The sequence below is a fragment of the Lepeophtheirus salmonis genome, chromosome 13, assembly GCF_016086655.4.
Source record: "Lepeophtheirus salmonis chromosome 13, UVic_Lsal_1.4, whole genome shotgun sequence".
Classification (NCBI taxonomy): Eukaryota; Metazoa; Arthropoda; class Copepoda; order Siphonostomatoida; family Caligidae; genus Lepeophtheirus; species Lepeophtheirus salmonis.
In genome coordinates this window covers 11,439,056-11,455,048 of record NC_052143.2, presented here as the reverse complement: position 1 = coordinate 11,455,048, position 15,993 = coordinate 11,439,056, and the positions used below count along the sequence as shown (strand labels likewise).

General features: G+C 32.8%; 1 protein-coding gene across 1 annotated transcript; it reads right to left on the bottom strand.

Annotated features, from left to right (window-relative positions):
* Positions 1-1,390: 1,390 nt before the first annotated feature.
* LOC121127821 (latrophilin Cirl) lies at positions 1,391-8,233 on the bottom strand. Its single transcript, XM_040723352.2, has 7 exons — positions 7,763-8,233; positions 5,930-6,134; positions 4,541-5,034; positions 3,838-4,473; positions 3,133-3,773; positions 2,897-3,064; positions 1,391-2,835 (listed from the first exon to the last, which is right to left on the bottom strand). The coding sequence occupies exons 1-7, from the start codon at positions 7,836-7,838 to the stop codon at positions 2,053-2,055; spliced, it is 3,003 nt and encodes a 1,000-aa protein (XP_040579286.1). The 5' UTR covers positions 7,839-8,233; the 3' UTR covers positions 1,391-2,052.
* Between the last annotated feature and the right edge of the window lie 7,760 nt (positions 8,234-15,993).

The window sequence follows — 15,993 nt, the reverse complement described above, 5'->3', positions numbered from 1 at the left end:
GTCCTGTTGGTTTGTATGAATAAAAAATCGATAATGAACGCAGTAATTCTGATAATTTAGATTGCTTAGCTGTCATGATGTTTTATTAGACAGACTGCAAGCAGCCATGAAATGAAGGAAATACACAGAAACTCCACTCCGTACATAGCAAGGACATAAAGGCTAGAATTACTCCTATGTCAATCCTCAATTCTACTCCGAGTTTAACTCAAAGTTACCCATATAACTCCCGAGCAAACCCTCCTCGTTACTTTCCATCTTTAATGTGCACATACACTAGTTATAATTTGATGTTCGCTCTTTGGTACAGGTCCTTAAGACTGTCAGTACTAGAACTGATTTAACGAAGAAGATATAAAGTTGAGTAAGGTCATCTTAAACCGAACTTTATAAGTTCGGTTTAAGACTGATATACAGGACCGAGACTGAACTGGAAGGGACTGCAGTCTTCCGTCCTAAATAAGAACGGACACAGCACTAATTACACCAGCGATAAAATTTCCAAACAGTTGTTTTTGTATGTTTTTTAAGAGGAAAAGTTGCGAGATGCTATAGAGGTAACGATGTAACTATCTGTCAATGTGTCCCTTAATTACGACGTTATCTTTGTTGAATATTGAAACCTTTCTACGAAAATGAACAGGAAGGAAATGTTTCCAAATCAGCAGTTATTTAGCTAATTCATTCACGCGGTATAATTTTTTAAATAGTTTGCTCGCACAGCATTATAAAACTACTATTCAATTATTGCTGGTTATTGTTCCTGGCTTAACAACATCTAATTAGAATTTAACCCTTAAACGTTATGTCTTCTTCTTTTTTTTCCAAAACGTAGGAAATCTAGCCGGAACAAATAATAGTATACTCCTATAATAGAAATAAAGGATCGAAGGAACAAAAAAAATACATAGATCTGCATTATGAAACTCTTAGTTACCCTACTCCTGAAAGTTCTGGCGTTATAAGTTAAAAATTGAGTGAACAATGGATCAAATAAACGGAGAGAATTCGTAGTGACCACAACCAACATTGGACATTCCAGGTCTAGAACTTTCTTCGAATCCTAACTAGAACAATTAAATTGCTTTTCATTTATTTAAAGAAGTACGTCCCTGATTTAGTAGGAAAACACAGCGACTATCTTACTACACGCCATGAGATTGCTTCTAACTATAAATCATAGTTTATTAACGCTAACATGGGCGGACTTACCTAATTCGTTGCTTCTTCAAGTAACAACTCATTCACCCTTGAACATATTTCATTCCGAATCATGAAAGGGAACTAATGATTAAAACAAGGAAAAAAAAACTCCTTCCACACCCCTTAGTACCAAATACCAACAAATTATTATTATTTACTCGTTATTGAAACACAAGAACCGCATGTCAAGAGTATATAGGTATGTATATATTTTTATATTTTCTCAATAAATAAAACAAAAAAAAAAAAAGAGAGACGATATCACATTGGAGGCATACGATAGAGTACTAATAAGGGTTTTATATGTATATATATAAGATTTAGAAAGTCTTTGGCAATGATACTTAAATGATTAATTATTCATCTGCATATAGAAAAAAAAACAGGGTAAACACCAACTTAATTAGACTTATATATACATATATAATGGAAAATATTTTTCTAAAAAAAATAATTATTAATGTTAACTTTTATAAAAAAAAACTTTAAATTCTGACAGAGGCGGAAATAAAAAATGAAACCCGCAAAAACAGGGAATTCATCTTTTTGTAAATAAATATATATTTTAAAAAAAAGTTAATGAAAGAAAAAAAACTGGGTTAGCTTTCTTTTCTGAAACAAAACAATTACATTTAGGGGTTGAGGATTAATCACTTGTACAAAAAGGAAAGATACCACATGTTTAACACAATAATAAAAAAAAATACACAATCGTCACCTTCTTTTAAAAAAAATTACAATAATGGTCTTTTGTATTCTTAATAATTTCACAGCCTGTTTATATAAAGTATACAACGGAAAGATAGAAACTCTACTCAAATGTTTGATTTTGATGATGATCAATTCCTCTTAGACTTTCCTATGTTTACTATTTTCACGAAAGACTTGACCATTTGGGACGCTGCCTCCCCGACCCATGTGATTTTGAATTTTTGCAAGAATATAGTCATTACTTTTCACTGAGGCAGGAATGGAGCGAATATCTCTAATTTGCACCTGTCTTTGAACTTCATCAAAGTTTCCTCCGTGGCGACGAAAGGTTGAGGATGATATTTTATGTTGACTGGATGAAAGAGGTTGTTGCTGTGAATGATATCTAAGTGAATTGAATCGCCCAGTATCCGTAATATGACTATTGTTCGTTAATGACTCTGAAATCATTGAGAGTTCAGCAAAGGGATTTACTAGCACATTAGCAGGAGTAGAAGAGCCTGACTCATCATCCTCTCTTATTAAGGAACGATTGTCACTGTAGCGATTGGATGATTGTCGAGAGACGTCATCACTGGATTCCTCTTCCTTTTTTGGATCTATTTCCCAGTAAACATGACCATGAGGAGAGACCGCACGAAAAACAACTTCCTTTTCTGGAAGAATCGTATCGTCGTTTTTCATGGATTCACAATGTATTTGAGTCTCTGAGGGATGGTGGAAGTGATCACTATTGCAATGTTTCTTTTTAGCTTTAAGAGTATTGGTCAGTTGAGATAGTTGAGGACTCATGTAGACCACATCTCTTAGTTGCTTCGTAGCATTCATAGGATCCTCTGAATCCAATTGATAGGATTTGAACGTTCCAGATTTAGGTTCTATACTTCCATTTGAATATCCTGACGATGGATCAGTAATAAACTGGAAAACAAAAGAAAAGTTAGTATGAAAAAGTCTAGAGAGTAAAGATAAATCAACTTACTCTGCTAAGTGTTGATTTGTAAGGAACAACGTTCTGCTGAGAGGATGACGACATTAAATTGACACCATTGTAGAAGCTTTGACTCTTAGGACAACCACTAAGCCCTGATTTTTTCTCATCTTTGAAGCAATCGTATTTCATCAAAAGTTTGTAAATCTTCATACGGTACTAAAATAGGAAAATAAATCCGATTAAAGCTTGCTCAAAACAAAGGTAGCAAGTATGCAATTCCTTACCTTAAATATGATTATACAAATGAAAATGAGTGAAAGTGTAGCAGCAACATAAATTGCAATTTCCAAAGTCAAAATCGTGTTATTAGATAAAGAACTCTCAGACTGATCATGATTCATGTAGAGAGAAGATTTTCCTGGAAGAGTCATCATGAGTCCGTAGTTAGAGAATCGATTACACCTGCAAACGGTTTTTTGTTCCAAAGTGTTGGTCTCCAGAACAGAGCAACCATCATCACTCCAAGTATGAAGATCATAGTCCCAAACAACGCAGACAGGATTTGTTGCATTGGGAACAAGATGACTTAGTGTGACTGAGATACCAGGAGAAGTAGTTTTTTGCCCAAACTTGTAGCCAACCATAGTCGCTGATATGATTCTGGAATTCAAGACTCGTTCCTCATATGGAGTAGTTAGGAAGTTTTTCTCGCCATGGATAAGAATTTCGTCTAAATCTTGATAGGAAAAGAATACAATTTTAGCCAAATTATTTGTGTCAGAATGTTCCAATAGAGTTGAGTGCTCGATATGAATTGAATCTTCTTGAAGCCATTGTTCGAAAACACGGTTAGTAGAAGAAGACTTTAAAGGATATCCTGTTCCATTAGTATTGAAATTGACTCTACTAACAGATAGAGCCATCACTGAAAAAAGTAAAAAATAAATCAGTAACTCATGGAAATATAGTATATGTTTCAATAAACTTACTTATATTCGTTGAAATTTCTTCCAGAAACTCTGGATTATCTATCACTTTGGCGAGGAGTAAGGCATTTTCTTGCAAAGAGATGATGAGTGAATTCGCAATCTTCATTTGTCTAGATCGATGAACATCATTCCATGCTTCACGATGTTTACGAGCAATAAGATTACCCGCACTACGAATAACATTCTGGAACGTTTCTTGGATATACGATTCACCATTGTAGAATGAATCCGCATCATTCTTCAGTAAAAAATTGATTCTGTTTGAAATAGTTCTCAAAACAGTGACACTGGATTCCAAATCACCCCCATAAATATCTTTAGATGCTGTCAAATGTGCTAAAGAATAAGCCAAAGTGTTTTCCGACTCCTTTTCTCGAACTCGGACTTCTAAGTCAGTCATTCCAATGGATTTGCAATCACTCATATCAGGTTGGATACCTGCCCACTCAGATCCAAAATCCGATTCATCTTCAACACAAGCCCAACGAGCGAGTCCAGTAGCACCGTGAGGACATTGAACAATGGCAATATCACCTTTTTGAGTCCAAGGCCACACAACATTTCGTGACTCCGTAGAAGAACATAGATTTTTGAGATCATCTTTATCCATATTAATTATTTCAATGGAGTCGGCCTCTGAAATTACGGAATAGGAAAATAAGTTTTAAAAAAATTAATAGAGGGTAAGACATGATTTCCTTACGTTCAATGATGGGAAATTCTGATGATTCAACATATGGATCAAATTCCAAAGTGGGAGCGACTGTTGTGGAACTCGTAGAAACAGTTGTGGTTGAGGAATCCTTAGTTGTCGTACTTGAGGCAGAGGAAGTGGTAATTATTCTAGGAGTCGTGATAGGAATACGAACAGGGGTAGAAGGATGTGTCACCATAATGGGACGTCGATCATTAGCCAATGGAGCTGGTAGCATTGTTGGATCAGTTTCTTTTTTGTTTTCAGTCGTGGTGGGGGTCAAAGAGGATGTGGAGGTTTGATCCTCCAAGGAAATTTTACTGTTCCAAAGTTCAGAAGCTCCATTTTCAAGGAACCATGGTGGCAGAGGCTTTTTCGTGGTTGTAGTTTGAAATTTGGGAATACAGGCATAATGAACTTCAACATATTTTTGAGTTTGTGGGCAAGGATCTCCAAATACATTGGAGTTGACGGGCATAGTGCAATTCATGCGGCCATCACATCTAAAATGACATTAAAAAATGGGGTTATGAATGATTTGTTCGTTTGAATTATGTAAAAATGGTCAAAACAAAATCATAGGAGTCCACAACGAATTAGGTAGAATTATTATATAGCGTTTAAGGGTAGATATCTATTTAAGCATGTTTTCTGTCGCTCTATAATAGGCTGAGCACACATGTATTTTTCTAAAGAGTACTACTACAAATACATACATAGTAGTCCTTCTAATTATGTGAGTACAAGGGAGATACAGAAAAAACAAATCCAAGGATTTTCCTTGGAGACTTTTTTTTTCTTCTTCTTTTTAATTATACATATTAACAAAATATAAAAGATCTTTTCATACAATTCGTAAGAATACACATTTATACGGTACATAATATGAGCGTTCCCTCCTCTTTTTGAAAAAAAAAACAAAAAAACTCTCAGCTGCAGATGTCATTCGTACCATATAGCAGTTTATTTATTCTCAACAATATGACAAAAAGAAGCAAAAAAACACTAATAATAACCAAATCCATGTAATTTTTTAAGAGAGTAATTTAGTATTAGTTTTTTAGGAGGAAGAAGAAGGGATAATCTCTTAATGAAATGGTCATAATAATTATCATTATTATTAATTGTAAGCAGTTTTCTTGTTTTAAATCCATGAAGAGGACCTTGAGAAATCATTTTTTTGTTTCCTTCCCCCCTTCATCTTATTCTTTTCTTAGGAATTGCTAATAAGTAATAATAATAACCAACTACACACATATTATGTACAATGTACATCAATATAATAAAAGAACAAGATATTATTCTCCTACTCTTCTTCCAGGGCGGTCCCCATATTAGGGTATTATTATTACTATTATTAATACCCCAGGATCTCATATACAAAAATCCGGTACTTACTTATTTTGGAACACCCGAGTAGTTCGTGGAGACATGCAGTTAACTGACCAATCTGTGTAGCCATGTTTGTTACAGATGGCAATACTGAATCGTCCGTAGTTGGCTCGAATAACACGGATGGTTCCGGATACGTCACATTTGATGAATATATCATCACCTTCACATTTATATGCGGTTTTGTACTTTGTGCCATCCGGGTCCTCACCTACAAGTAAAACAAAAAATAAAACACAATGAGTACATGAGTGTGTAAGTACATATATAATAGGTATAAAAGAACTAGGATGATTACATGTCGACCCAAAAAATATGGTGGATGAAAATGATGATCACAACATGTACCTACCTCCAAGGGTGTTGGAGGAAAGGAAAGGAACCAAAACAAGAGTAATAAGAATAATAACATAGTAATTATGAGTTTCAATTCCATGAGAAAGAGAGAAACAACCATAGAGAGAAAGAGAGACAAAGCCTAACGGAAACCATCAATGACAATTTGGCGTGAGAAGGATAATTAGAGAGACGCCATGAGGAATTAAGACACGAGTAGGTACTTACATAACTAGCCAGCTAGCTACCTGATCCCTCGCAGAATGTAGCATTCATCACGCAACTAATAACATGTACATATTTCACATGCATAATAAATTAATTGCTGAATCGAAAGAGAGGTTGAGTGTGTTAATTAGTATGTTATATTATGAACTTTATTTTACTTGCAACAAAAACCAAAAAGCCATTAATAACTCCACCACAAAGCCACAAAACTTGGTGTTTAGGCTTTGAAAAAAATAAAAATAATAATAAAAATTAACACAATACAAAGTTTTTCACAACAATACAATATTAATGGAAAAAAAATCATCATTTCATTAATATCATATCAACAATAACAGTGAAATTTATCAATGTATCCAGCCACAATATAGGGATACGAGTAAAAGACACGATTTCACTACCATTTTATCAAAATGAAGAGAGAGAGAAAAGTAATGATAAAAACAAAGTGGTTGATGGATGACTTTGTTGTTGGCTGGCTACTACTCACTCTTCTTCACCTTCAATGAAATGGACAGAGAAAATAATTAATTTACTTGGTCAATAAATAATAATAATACAAATTTGTCAAACGAGACAAAATATTATTGAGAAATATTAATTTTCGTAGCAGGTTGTTGTAAGTATAGGAATGAACAAACCAAGAATTGAATTTATTTATATTATTATTAGGTATAGTTTTAATGTCCATGTACAATTCATCAAATGATATAAACACAAAGTATCAATGCAATATGGAAGGAAGATACTTGAATGAGCTATCCACGAAAAGGTTTGAAAGATTGTAAAACATCATAAAAGAGAACAAAAAATAGGATGAAAATCCAGAAAGTTAATTATTATTCATGATGACGATCCTTCTTTGATCTCAAGTGGAATGAAAGAAAGGATGAATCGACGATTTCTTTAGAGAAGGAAAATATTAAACAGAGGTAGAAAGTGTGGTGGAGAGTTAAATACATGAATGATATCTGGATATCCAGGATGGTTGATCTAAATGCTCCCTTATTTTTTCGTGATAATAAAAGGGAAATCTTTTGTTTAAGTCGATATTATAATTATTGTTATTGTTACTTATTAGTTATTACTGTTGTTATTGTTTGTTGTCAATGATAGGATAAGGAGAAAGAAGTTTGTGACGGGTCACCTTTGGGTTACTAATTATTGCTATCAGACGGCTCAAAGAACAGTAACAACTTAATACATCTTTGTTCAAATTTTGAATCAAGACTTTAACTACTACACCAGGAAATAACAATGGACAATTATTCTTACCTTGTGGAAAGGGTCCTGGAGCTCCAAATATCCCACTAAATAACACTAATAGAACAGACAGAAATAAGACAGACATGTTCTTCCTTAGTTAATATAAAGAGGGTTGCAGAATGTATCAAAGTTGCAGTTGATTCAGAATGATGAATTAATTGTTAATAATTATATATTGCCGCTGCTAACCCTCATTTAGGAGGAGAAGTCTCTACTCATAAATCCTTTCCTTTCATACACAAATTGACACTTGATGCAAATGATTATGAAAAAAAAAACACACTTTTTCACTCAAGATATAACCTCATTGTTATTCATTTATTTTTATGACAAATACTGAGTCGTTCACGAGCACTTCTTTTGATTTATTTTCTAACACATAGTTTATTTATTTTTTCGGGAAAAAAACACACCCTCTACCATCTGATATGAATTAGTAACTGATGAGAGGTTGGTTGTTTTTGAAGGAACTATAGTAGTAGTAATTGTATTATTATTTTTTTGGAAGCGTCCTGACGCACTGTCTTTTAAGCAGGCCCGCATTTGGTTTTTTTTCTTTTCTTTCCCTTCTACATATTATTATTGTATTTTGTATGATGAGTATTATTTTATTTATAACATTTTTGTTTTTTGAATTGTTTGGATTGGATTAAGATGGGTGGAAAATGGTTTGATGGATAGATAAATATATATTTCAGACTTTGATGGAATATAAATATTAATAATCGTGTCGTTGATTTTTTGCCACTTTTTGGCCATGTATTATTTTCAATATTTAAATAAATACATTCAGTCATGTTTTGAAGATATAAGATATGTATTTATAGAACCATTTTTACAATTATTTTCCAAATTGAGATTCAATGATATATTTAATACATAAATATGCTTTTTGGGTAGAGCTAAACACTTTTTTAAAAAGGTTTAAAAAAATATTTAGCTACGTAGAGTTCGTCAACCTTTTCATGGTCTAAAGTAGATAATTCTCATTCCTGAACAAACACGTTCAAATTCGCTTCTACGTTATTCATTAAACTCTCAAAGACTTCTAAATTCAACAATACTTTGGATGCACAAAGTACACATTCATTGGAGTCATTAACTCCGTAGTGTCCCTATTACGCATTACATAAAAACATCTTAATATTTATTTGACGATTTCATAAAAAAAAAGGAGGGAAATACCTCTGACTATATGTACGCCATTGTTAGTTGGTGTACTTTGAGTCCTTACTCACTACTATAAGCTAAATATATGTATATAAGTAACTAATAATCATGGTATTATGAGCCACCACCTGCTACCCATGAAGTTAACTTTGCAGTAAATTTGAATTGAATTTATGTTAATTTTATGGGTTTTTTTTGTATATGTTTAGGAAATTGTCCCTTGTATTTTGGGAAAAACACCTCTTTATTTATAGGGACATTCAGGATTACATTTATACGAACTATGGTCCCAATGATGAGGAGTTGTGAAAGATTACACTCAGGGGTATCCCCAGGGTTTTTATAGGTCAGGTTTTGTTTATATTGAGGTTATTATTATTATTTTTTTTTTGAAATGATAATTTTTAAGCGAGGGGATTCAGCGGATGCCTCTAGTACTTGACACTTTACATAAGGGACAGCGAATAAACATCAAGAAGGATCAAGGGGATAACACCCTGGCAATTTATGTGCTAGTCTGTGTGTGAAGGGGAATTATAAAATGGTGACGTCATCAGACGCGTCTGCTTGATTTTATTTGGATGGGGGGAGGTAGGGTCGTGACAATGATTTTTCTTTGGGACGGCCTTTTTGACAAGCTTCTATTTGTTTTTTATAAATGCCAACTCAATTAATAGAATTTTTTTTTTCTTTGGGGAGACAAAAAACTTTATTTCGAAATTTAAGAGGTCATTTTTTTTTAAAGAGACTAAATTTAAACGAATAACCTTTTTTTTAGAAAAGAAGATACTTTTTTGACAAATATAAAAAAATTATATTTGCAGTTACAAATTCTGTAAATACGGGGGGAGGGGCAATGTGCCTCTTTCAACACAATTATGTGTTTCAGTTCAGGGGCAAGGATGTATGTGCTAAGGAGAAATTTCCCATACATCCCTATGCTTTAGGGCCAGCCTTGCTATACATCAAAGAGTCAATCCTTCCAGAGCTCAAGGAGTATCATCCCTAGAAGTCTAGAAACCATGACTATTTCTTTTAGTCTGGATTAAATGATCACCATAGGAAATCTTACTAAAATCACGAAAAAATTAAAGTATTTTTTCTTTTTTGTCTCAACCATTAAATGAAGAATAGTGTCTCAAGGTTAATAGAAATACAAGGTTAGACGATAATGAATTGCTCGAATTTTCAATCTGATATATTGTACCAACTGCTAGGCAAGACAGGTAGGTTTTGACAAAACCCACACCCACTTATAGTCTATGACGTCATTATAGCTAGAATTTTCAATTTAATGTATCGTACCTACTGCTGGGCAAGAAAAACAGATTTCGACAATACACACAACCACTAATCTACTATGACGTGAAAGTGTGGGGGAAGTCAAACATCAGTCGTATATGCGTTATGGTATAACCTTGTATTTCTATGAACCTTGGTGTCTACCAAGTTCAAGAAGACAAAAAGTGTTGGTTTATAAAGATCACAATTCTATTACACATTTGTTTTCTTTTTTTAAATGGCCTATCTCTAGGGACTTTACTATTTAGTTACTTTAAATAAAATGAGTGTTTAGGAAACAAATTGTTCAAAAAGGTTTTTGTTGTTTCAACTTAAAGAAAGAAAAAACAAACTGTTTTTATCTGTTACACGCTTGTATGGAAAATAAATATATCCTTTTAAAGAACCTTGTTAATTTTTATAGAATTGGAAAAACAAAACTTTTTTGTATCTTATTTAAATATTTATGAAAAGAAAAACAAATATCTAAAAATTCAAAACGAAATGTGAGCAAATTTCGAAATAAATTTGTAAAAGATGCTAAACTTTTTTTTTGAAAGAATGCTATGATTTTCAAACTCGAGGTCTTGAATTTTTAAAATAGGTTGGAAATCTATTGGTTGATATTTTACATAAAAACATTCGGATTTAAATATTGTATTTCTATGATGGTTTAAGGATATGAAGTATAATTTGGACTAAAATGAGTTCAAATGTATGTAACATCAATTGGTATCTGTCTCTGAAAAAATTAATGATTTGAGGTGCAGTAAACATGTTATGGCCTAGATCCAAGGAGATAAACTTTTGAGTAAAAGAGATTTATTAAAGAAATGGTACTTTTTAAAGTGTTAAATTCAGAAAAGGACATCTGCCTGTCAAGCTTTCGAAAATAATTCCCTACAATTTTATGAACAGATTCCTACAAATGGGAAGAATTGAGTAGCTAACAGATAATTTCCAAGGTTAATAAAAGTACAAGGTGAGACGATAATGTAATCGGGTTTGCTAGAATTTTCAATCTGATGTATTGTACCGACTGCTGGACAAGATAGGCAGATCTTGAAACAACACACAACCACTCATTGTCTATGACGTCACTATTGCTAGAATTTTCAATTAATGTATCGTACCGACTGCGGGGCAACAAAAACATTTTTGGCAACATACACAACCACTCACACACTATGATGTCAATATTAAAAGGGCGGTGGAAGTCAAGCATTAGTCGTACACGCGTTATGGTATAACCTTGTATTTGTATTTGTAAAAAAAAATTCAAAAAGGCATCATTATATATATATATATATAACCCCCCACTGTTAAAGTAGAAATTAATTTTATTTACAAGAAAAATTTCAATATAAAACTTTTGTAAAAAGTAATTCTAATATTAAATTTTCTAGTAAAAAGCAAAAATTCCTTTTTTTTGGGGGGAGGGGCAGTAGCCCATCATGTTCACACTCAATGGCAATGGTAGTTGATATTTAAAACTATTTATATTTATAATTCTCACCTTAATTACACTTTAAATTACGCTTTTTGACAGGTCACAAAAACAAAACTTCATTTCCCCATCCTAAATTACAGATTAGAGACCCAAAACTTGTAGTAGTATGACTAAATTACGAAAAATATGGTGTTCACGGAATAACAGAAATCATAACTCCAAACAATGTTGTAATATTTTTAAATACTATATTGTTTTATCTAATATGTCCTTCTTTACAAGCAATAACAGCTTCGACACACCAGCGGACAGATTGACAGTTATCAGCGATGAAGGTCTTTTCCATGGTGTACTCCACTATCATGATGGCAGCTCGGAGCGAAAACAAATTTGGCATTATTCTCCAAGACCTCTTCAACTTCAAAGTCCAGGAGGTTGATATCAGGGTTGGAAAAAGGCCTCCTGGAGGCAGGCAAGAAGTCAGCTATATTGTTGTTGAAGAAGTATTGATTCTTCTTGGCTGTATGGAACCGACACAGAGGAGATCGCATACACACTGCTTTTTTGTTGTAGCTTCGACATTTTTACACATTTTTTAGACAAAAAATATATAGAAAACTTATTGATTTGGTTTCAGTCGCGTTGTTAGTCGCGTAATAAAAACTTGTAATTTAAAGTAAAGGGGATACAATCGTATTTTTTTTTTTTGGGAACCCCCTCTGGTTGTGATTACCAGAGATGTGAAAATGAGCTTATTTTTAAGCGTGTAAAGATAAAATTGTACAAGTTACAACATAGATTTAATAATTTTCAAAAGCAAATTTTGTTCTTTTTGATTCTTAGCAAGCTTAAAAGTGCGCACATTTTCTCATTTTTGTTAATTAATCTCATATTGTATAAAAAGTATCAAATGGAGTTGTTGAAATAAATTCTTAGTCTAAAACATTTTTCAGAAGTCTTCTTTTTCCTCTATTCCGTTTCTTATTTAAAAATGTAACTACGTCCTACATTTTACAGTCATCATCAGTCAAGACTAATTTTTTTAAAATATAGAGTAAAAAATGTTTAATAACAAAAAAGAAAATAATAATTTTTAATCCGATTTAATTTGTCTCCACATTTTTAAAATATTATTTTTGATTAAATAATGAGTGAAGAAAAAATGTACGTCTTGCGTTCGCGTCTCTTCCTCCTCACCCCTCTCTTCCTCCTTGGAATCCTTAAATGCTTCATATTTAAGTAAATTATTCATACAGGGTATATTTTTTACCTTTACCTCGGAGTATGTCTCGTTTTGTTTCCCTTCCAATCATTTTTTTAGAATATTGCAAGACACACAGTTGTTACAAATTATTTAATTAATTCCTTTTTTATTCTTATAAAGTAGATATAATCCGAGACAACGTATAATGTAGGTTTCACTAGATGGTATTTTTTAGAATAAATTAAATAGTAACGTCTCGTACTACAAGTATTTTAGAAACTGAAGTTTGTGATTGGTAGTAAATTTACTTAATTTAGTAAATGCAGAATGACCAAATAAGATAAGAAATAAATCTTTAAAATAAAGACCATACATTTAGAAAAAGATTAACCTTACCTAAAAAAAAAAAATAATGTAATAAAACATGAATTTTTTAAATTAAAATTAAAACATTGATAAAATAAGGAATATTTTGATTTGACATAACGAAGGGCATCACATTTTTTTTAAAACTATATTTTAAAGAAGCAAGCTGTCTGACAGTTTTGGCAATTGGATAATGCCTTGAGGTGTCGGAGATAATAATATTTTGTAGGACAGCTTCAATTTGTATCTATATATTTTTTTAATTTATAAACTTTTTAAATTGATAACATTTTATATACTTTTTTTTTATGAAAGACATTTTTAATCACCTTTTTTCATTGCCACGTTTTGTTACTATTTTTTTTTTTTTTTTCAATACATGATTTACATTTATACAAACAATTAGAAATTGATTGTTCGAATATTATTTGGTGTACTACTGCCTCCATCTTTTACGTCTATGGAGAACAAAAAATTATATTACACAGATTTTGCTCGTAAATCAAAGTGTTCACTGTCTTTCAAAATCCATACAACTCCGGAAATTTCATAAATGAACGTCATTTCCCTCTTTTTCAATTCTTTTATTCACTCTTTTCGATGAAGGTATATTGTGCCAAGCTTACATAATATTCTTAAATCTAAAAAAGACTATATTCATGGTTTGATTGGTGTACCATTATATATTTAGTATGTGTGTATATGAGCAATCAAAATGGAAAAAGTAGCATCCCTCTCTTCTCCTTTTGGACCTCTTTAAAAGAAAAGAGAGATGATTAATTCCTAACAGTTCTGTCACTTTTAGGGGGAGAAAAAGAGGAGCTACAAAGGAATTGTTCCCTAGGAGTGTAAGCATTGTGGACCACCCGCTAATGCCCGAATGAAGAAAAGATATACTATTAATTCATCTACATACATACATTATTACAGGATGAAAAATGGAGCATTAAATGTGTGTACAACGTTACTCCCTGAATTCTATTTTAAATATAATTTTTCTACAAAAAAAATAATTATTATTTAACATTTGATTAAAATACATGATTTCTTTCCATTCTTTTTTGAAGGAGAATTTAACACACGGATGCATTTTTATACATAGCACTCTGTTGCACCAATAAATAAATAATGATAACAAAAGAATAAGAAATATAAAAAAAAACACACACAAACTAGGTCGCTCATTTTTAAATCCTTAATGAGCAGTGGAGTCACTATACTACCCACTACCTTTTCTGCGCTTCTTTATGTGTACGTACTATCTAGTTATCTATACATAGTGACCTGATGATATACATTATACATACATTTATTTAAAACCTCTCAAAATTATACTTTTCATTATTATTACTATATTTTCACCATGAAAAAAAAATCAATTTTCTAAATAATTATTTTGTAGGTGATGATTAAGTTCAATCAATTTAATGCACATCGTACATACAGAGATGCGTGTGTCTATATTTTTCTAATTTTTTTCCTATTTGAAAGAAGAAAAATTAGGGTATCTGGAAATATGGAAAAAATCGACCATAGATGAACTATGTATATAAGCTGTTGTTTTAATGAAAGGTTTGAAACTTTTGTATTTATTTATTTGTGGTTTGTATTCAAGGTAGTTGAAATAAATAACAATCATCCGGGATGTGGAGTAACCAATAGACTTAATCCTTATAATTCGTCGAAGGAAACTTTTCTGACACGTAAAGCAAGGTACTATAATGTATTAGTGTTTACTTGTTCTCTTCTCTTATTTTCTTGTATATATATAAATGTAAAGTACAGTCTTTTACATCATTTTAAGTATAAATAGTCGTGTATTTATAAGAATAGGTTTTTTTAACTAATAATATAGATGTACCTATAAACAAGACTTGTATTATTCCTCCACGCCTTTCCTTCTCCTCACTTCTCTCGGTCGTCCTGGATCTCTCCTCCTTATAAATAATTGGAACCTCCTCGCCTTCGTCAAGACGCAACATTGGCGACGAGGATGGGATCAGGATCACGTGACCTCCCTGCTGTGGGATCGTCGGCGAAGCTAGCCCTGCTGGAGTTGGGTAGCCTTTTTCGTCGACAGGTAGAACACTCATTCGTCTACCGAAGGTGGGGCAATACGGGCTGTGCCTCAGTTGGGGCCTAGTGGAGGAAGGAAGAGAACCATGGTCACTTACAAGAAGTAAAGTGTGTGTCCGTGTCAGGGATTACGTCATTCAAAGTGGATTTCATCCTATGAAGTTCTGGTTCTCCGTTGTTCCTACTCTCCCGTTCACCTCATTGGGTTATGAATGTGCAATGGTTTCTCCTCTGGATCATCCCGAGTTGGATGAGGGTACATCGAGTGAGATCGATATGTCTCGCAGGGAACTCGTGTCCCTAAAACCTCTATAAGGGTGAACGATATTTCTCCCAGGAACGGGCTGTGTGCTCGCTTTCCTAAAACCTCTATGAGGAGTAGTGTTCTCCTTTCTCCGGTACATGTGCTGAGAGTACGGCACGTCTATGGTGATCAATTTTATCTATACAAGAGCAAATGGTTTGTCCGCGCCTGGTTATGGATGGAGCAGATCAATAAGCTTCTATTCATGAAGCGGAATCTGTTTAAGCACAGGCATGGATTTGGTGCTTGGGGGGGGTAATGTATTAGTGTTTTCTTCCCACTTGTTCTCTTCTCTTATTTTCTTGTATATATATGGGTGTAAAGTACAGTCTTTTACCTCGTTTTAAGTATAAATAGTCGTGTATTTTATGTATGTATTAGAGAAGGTT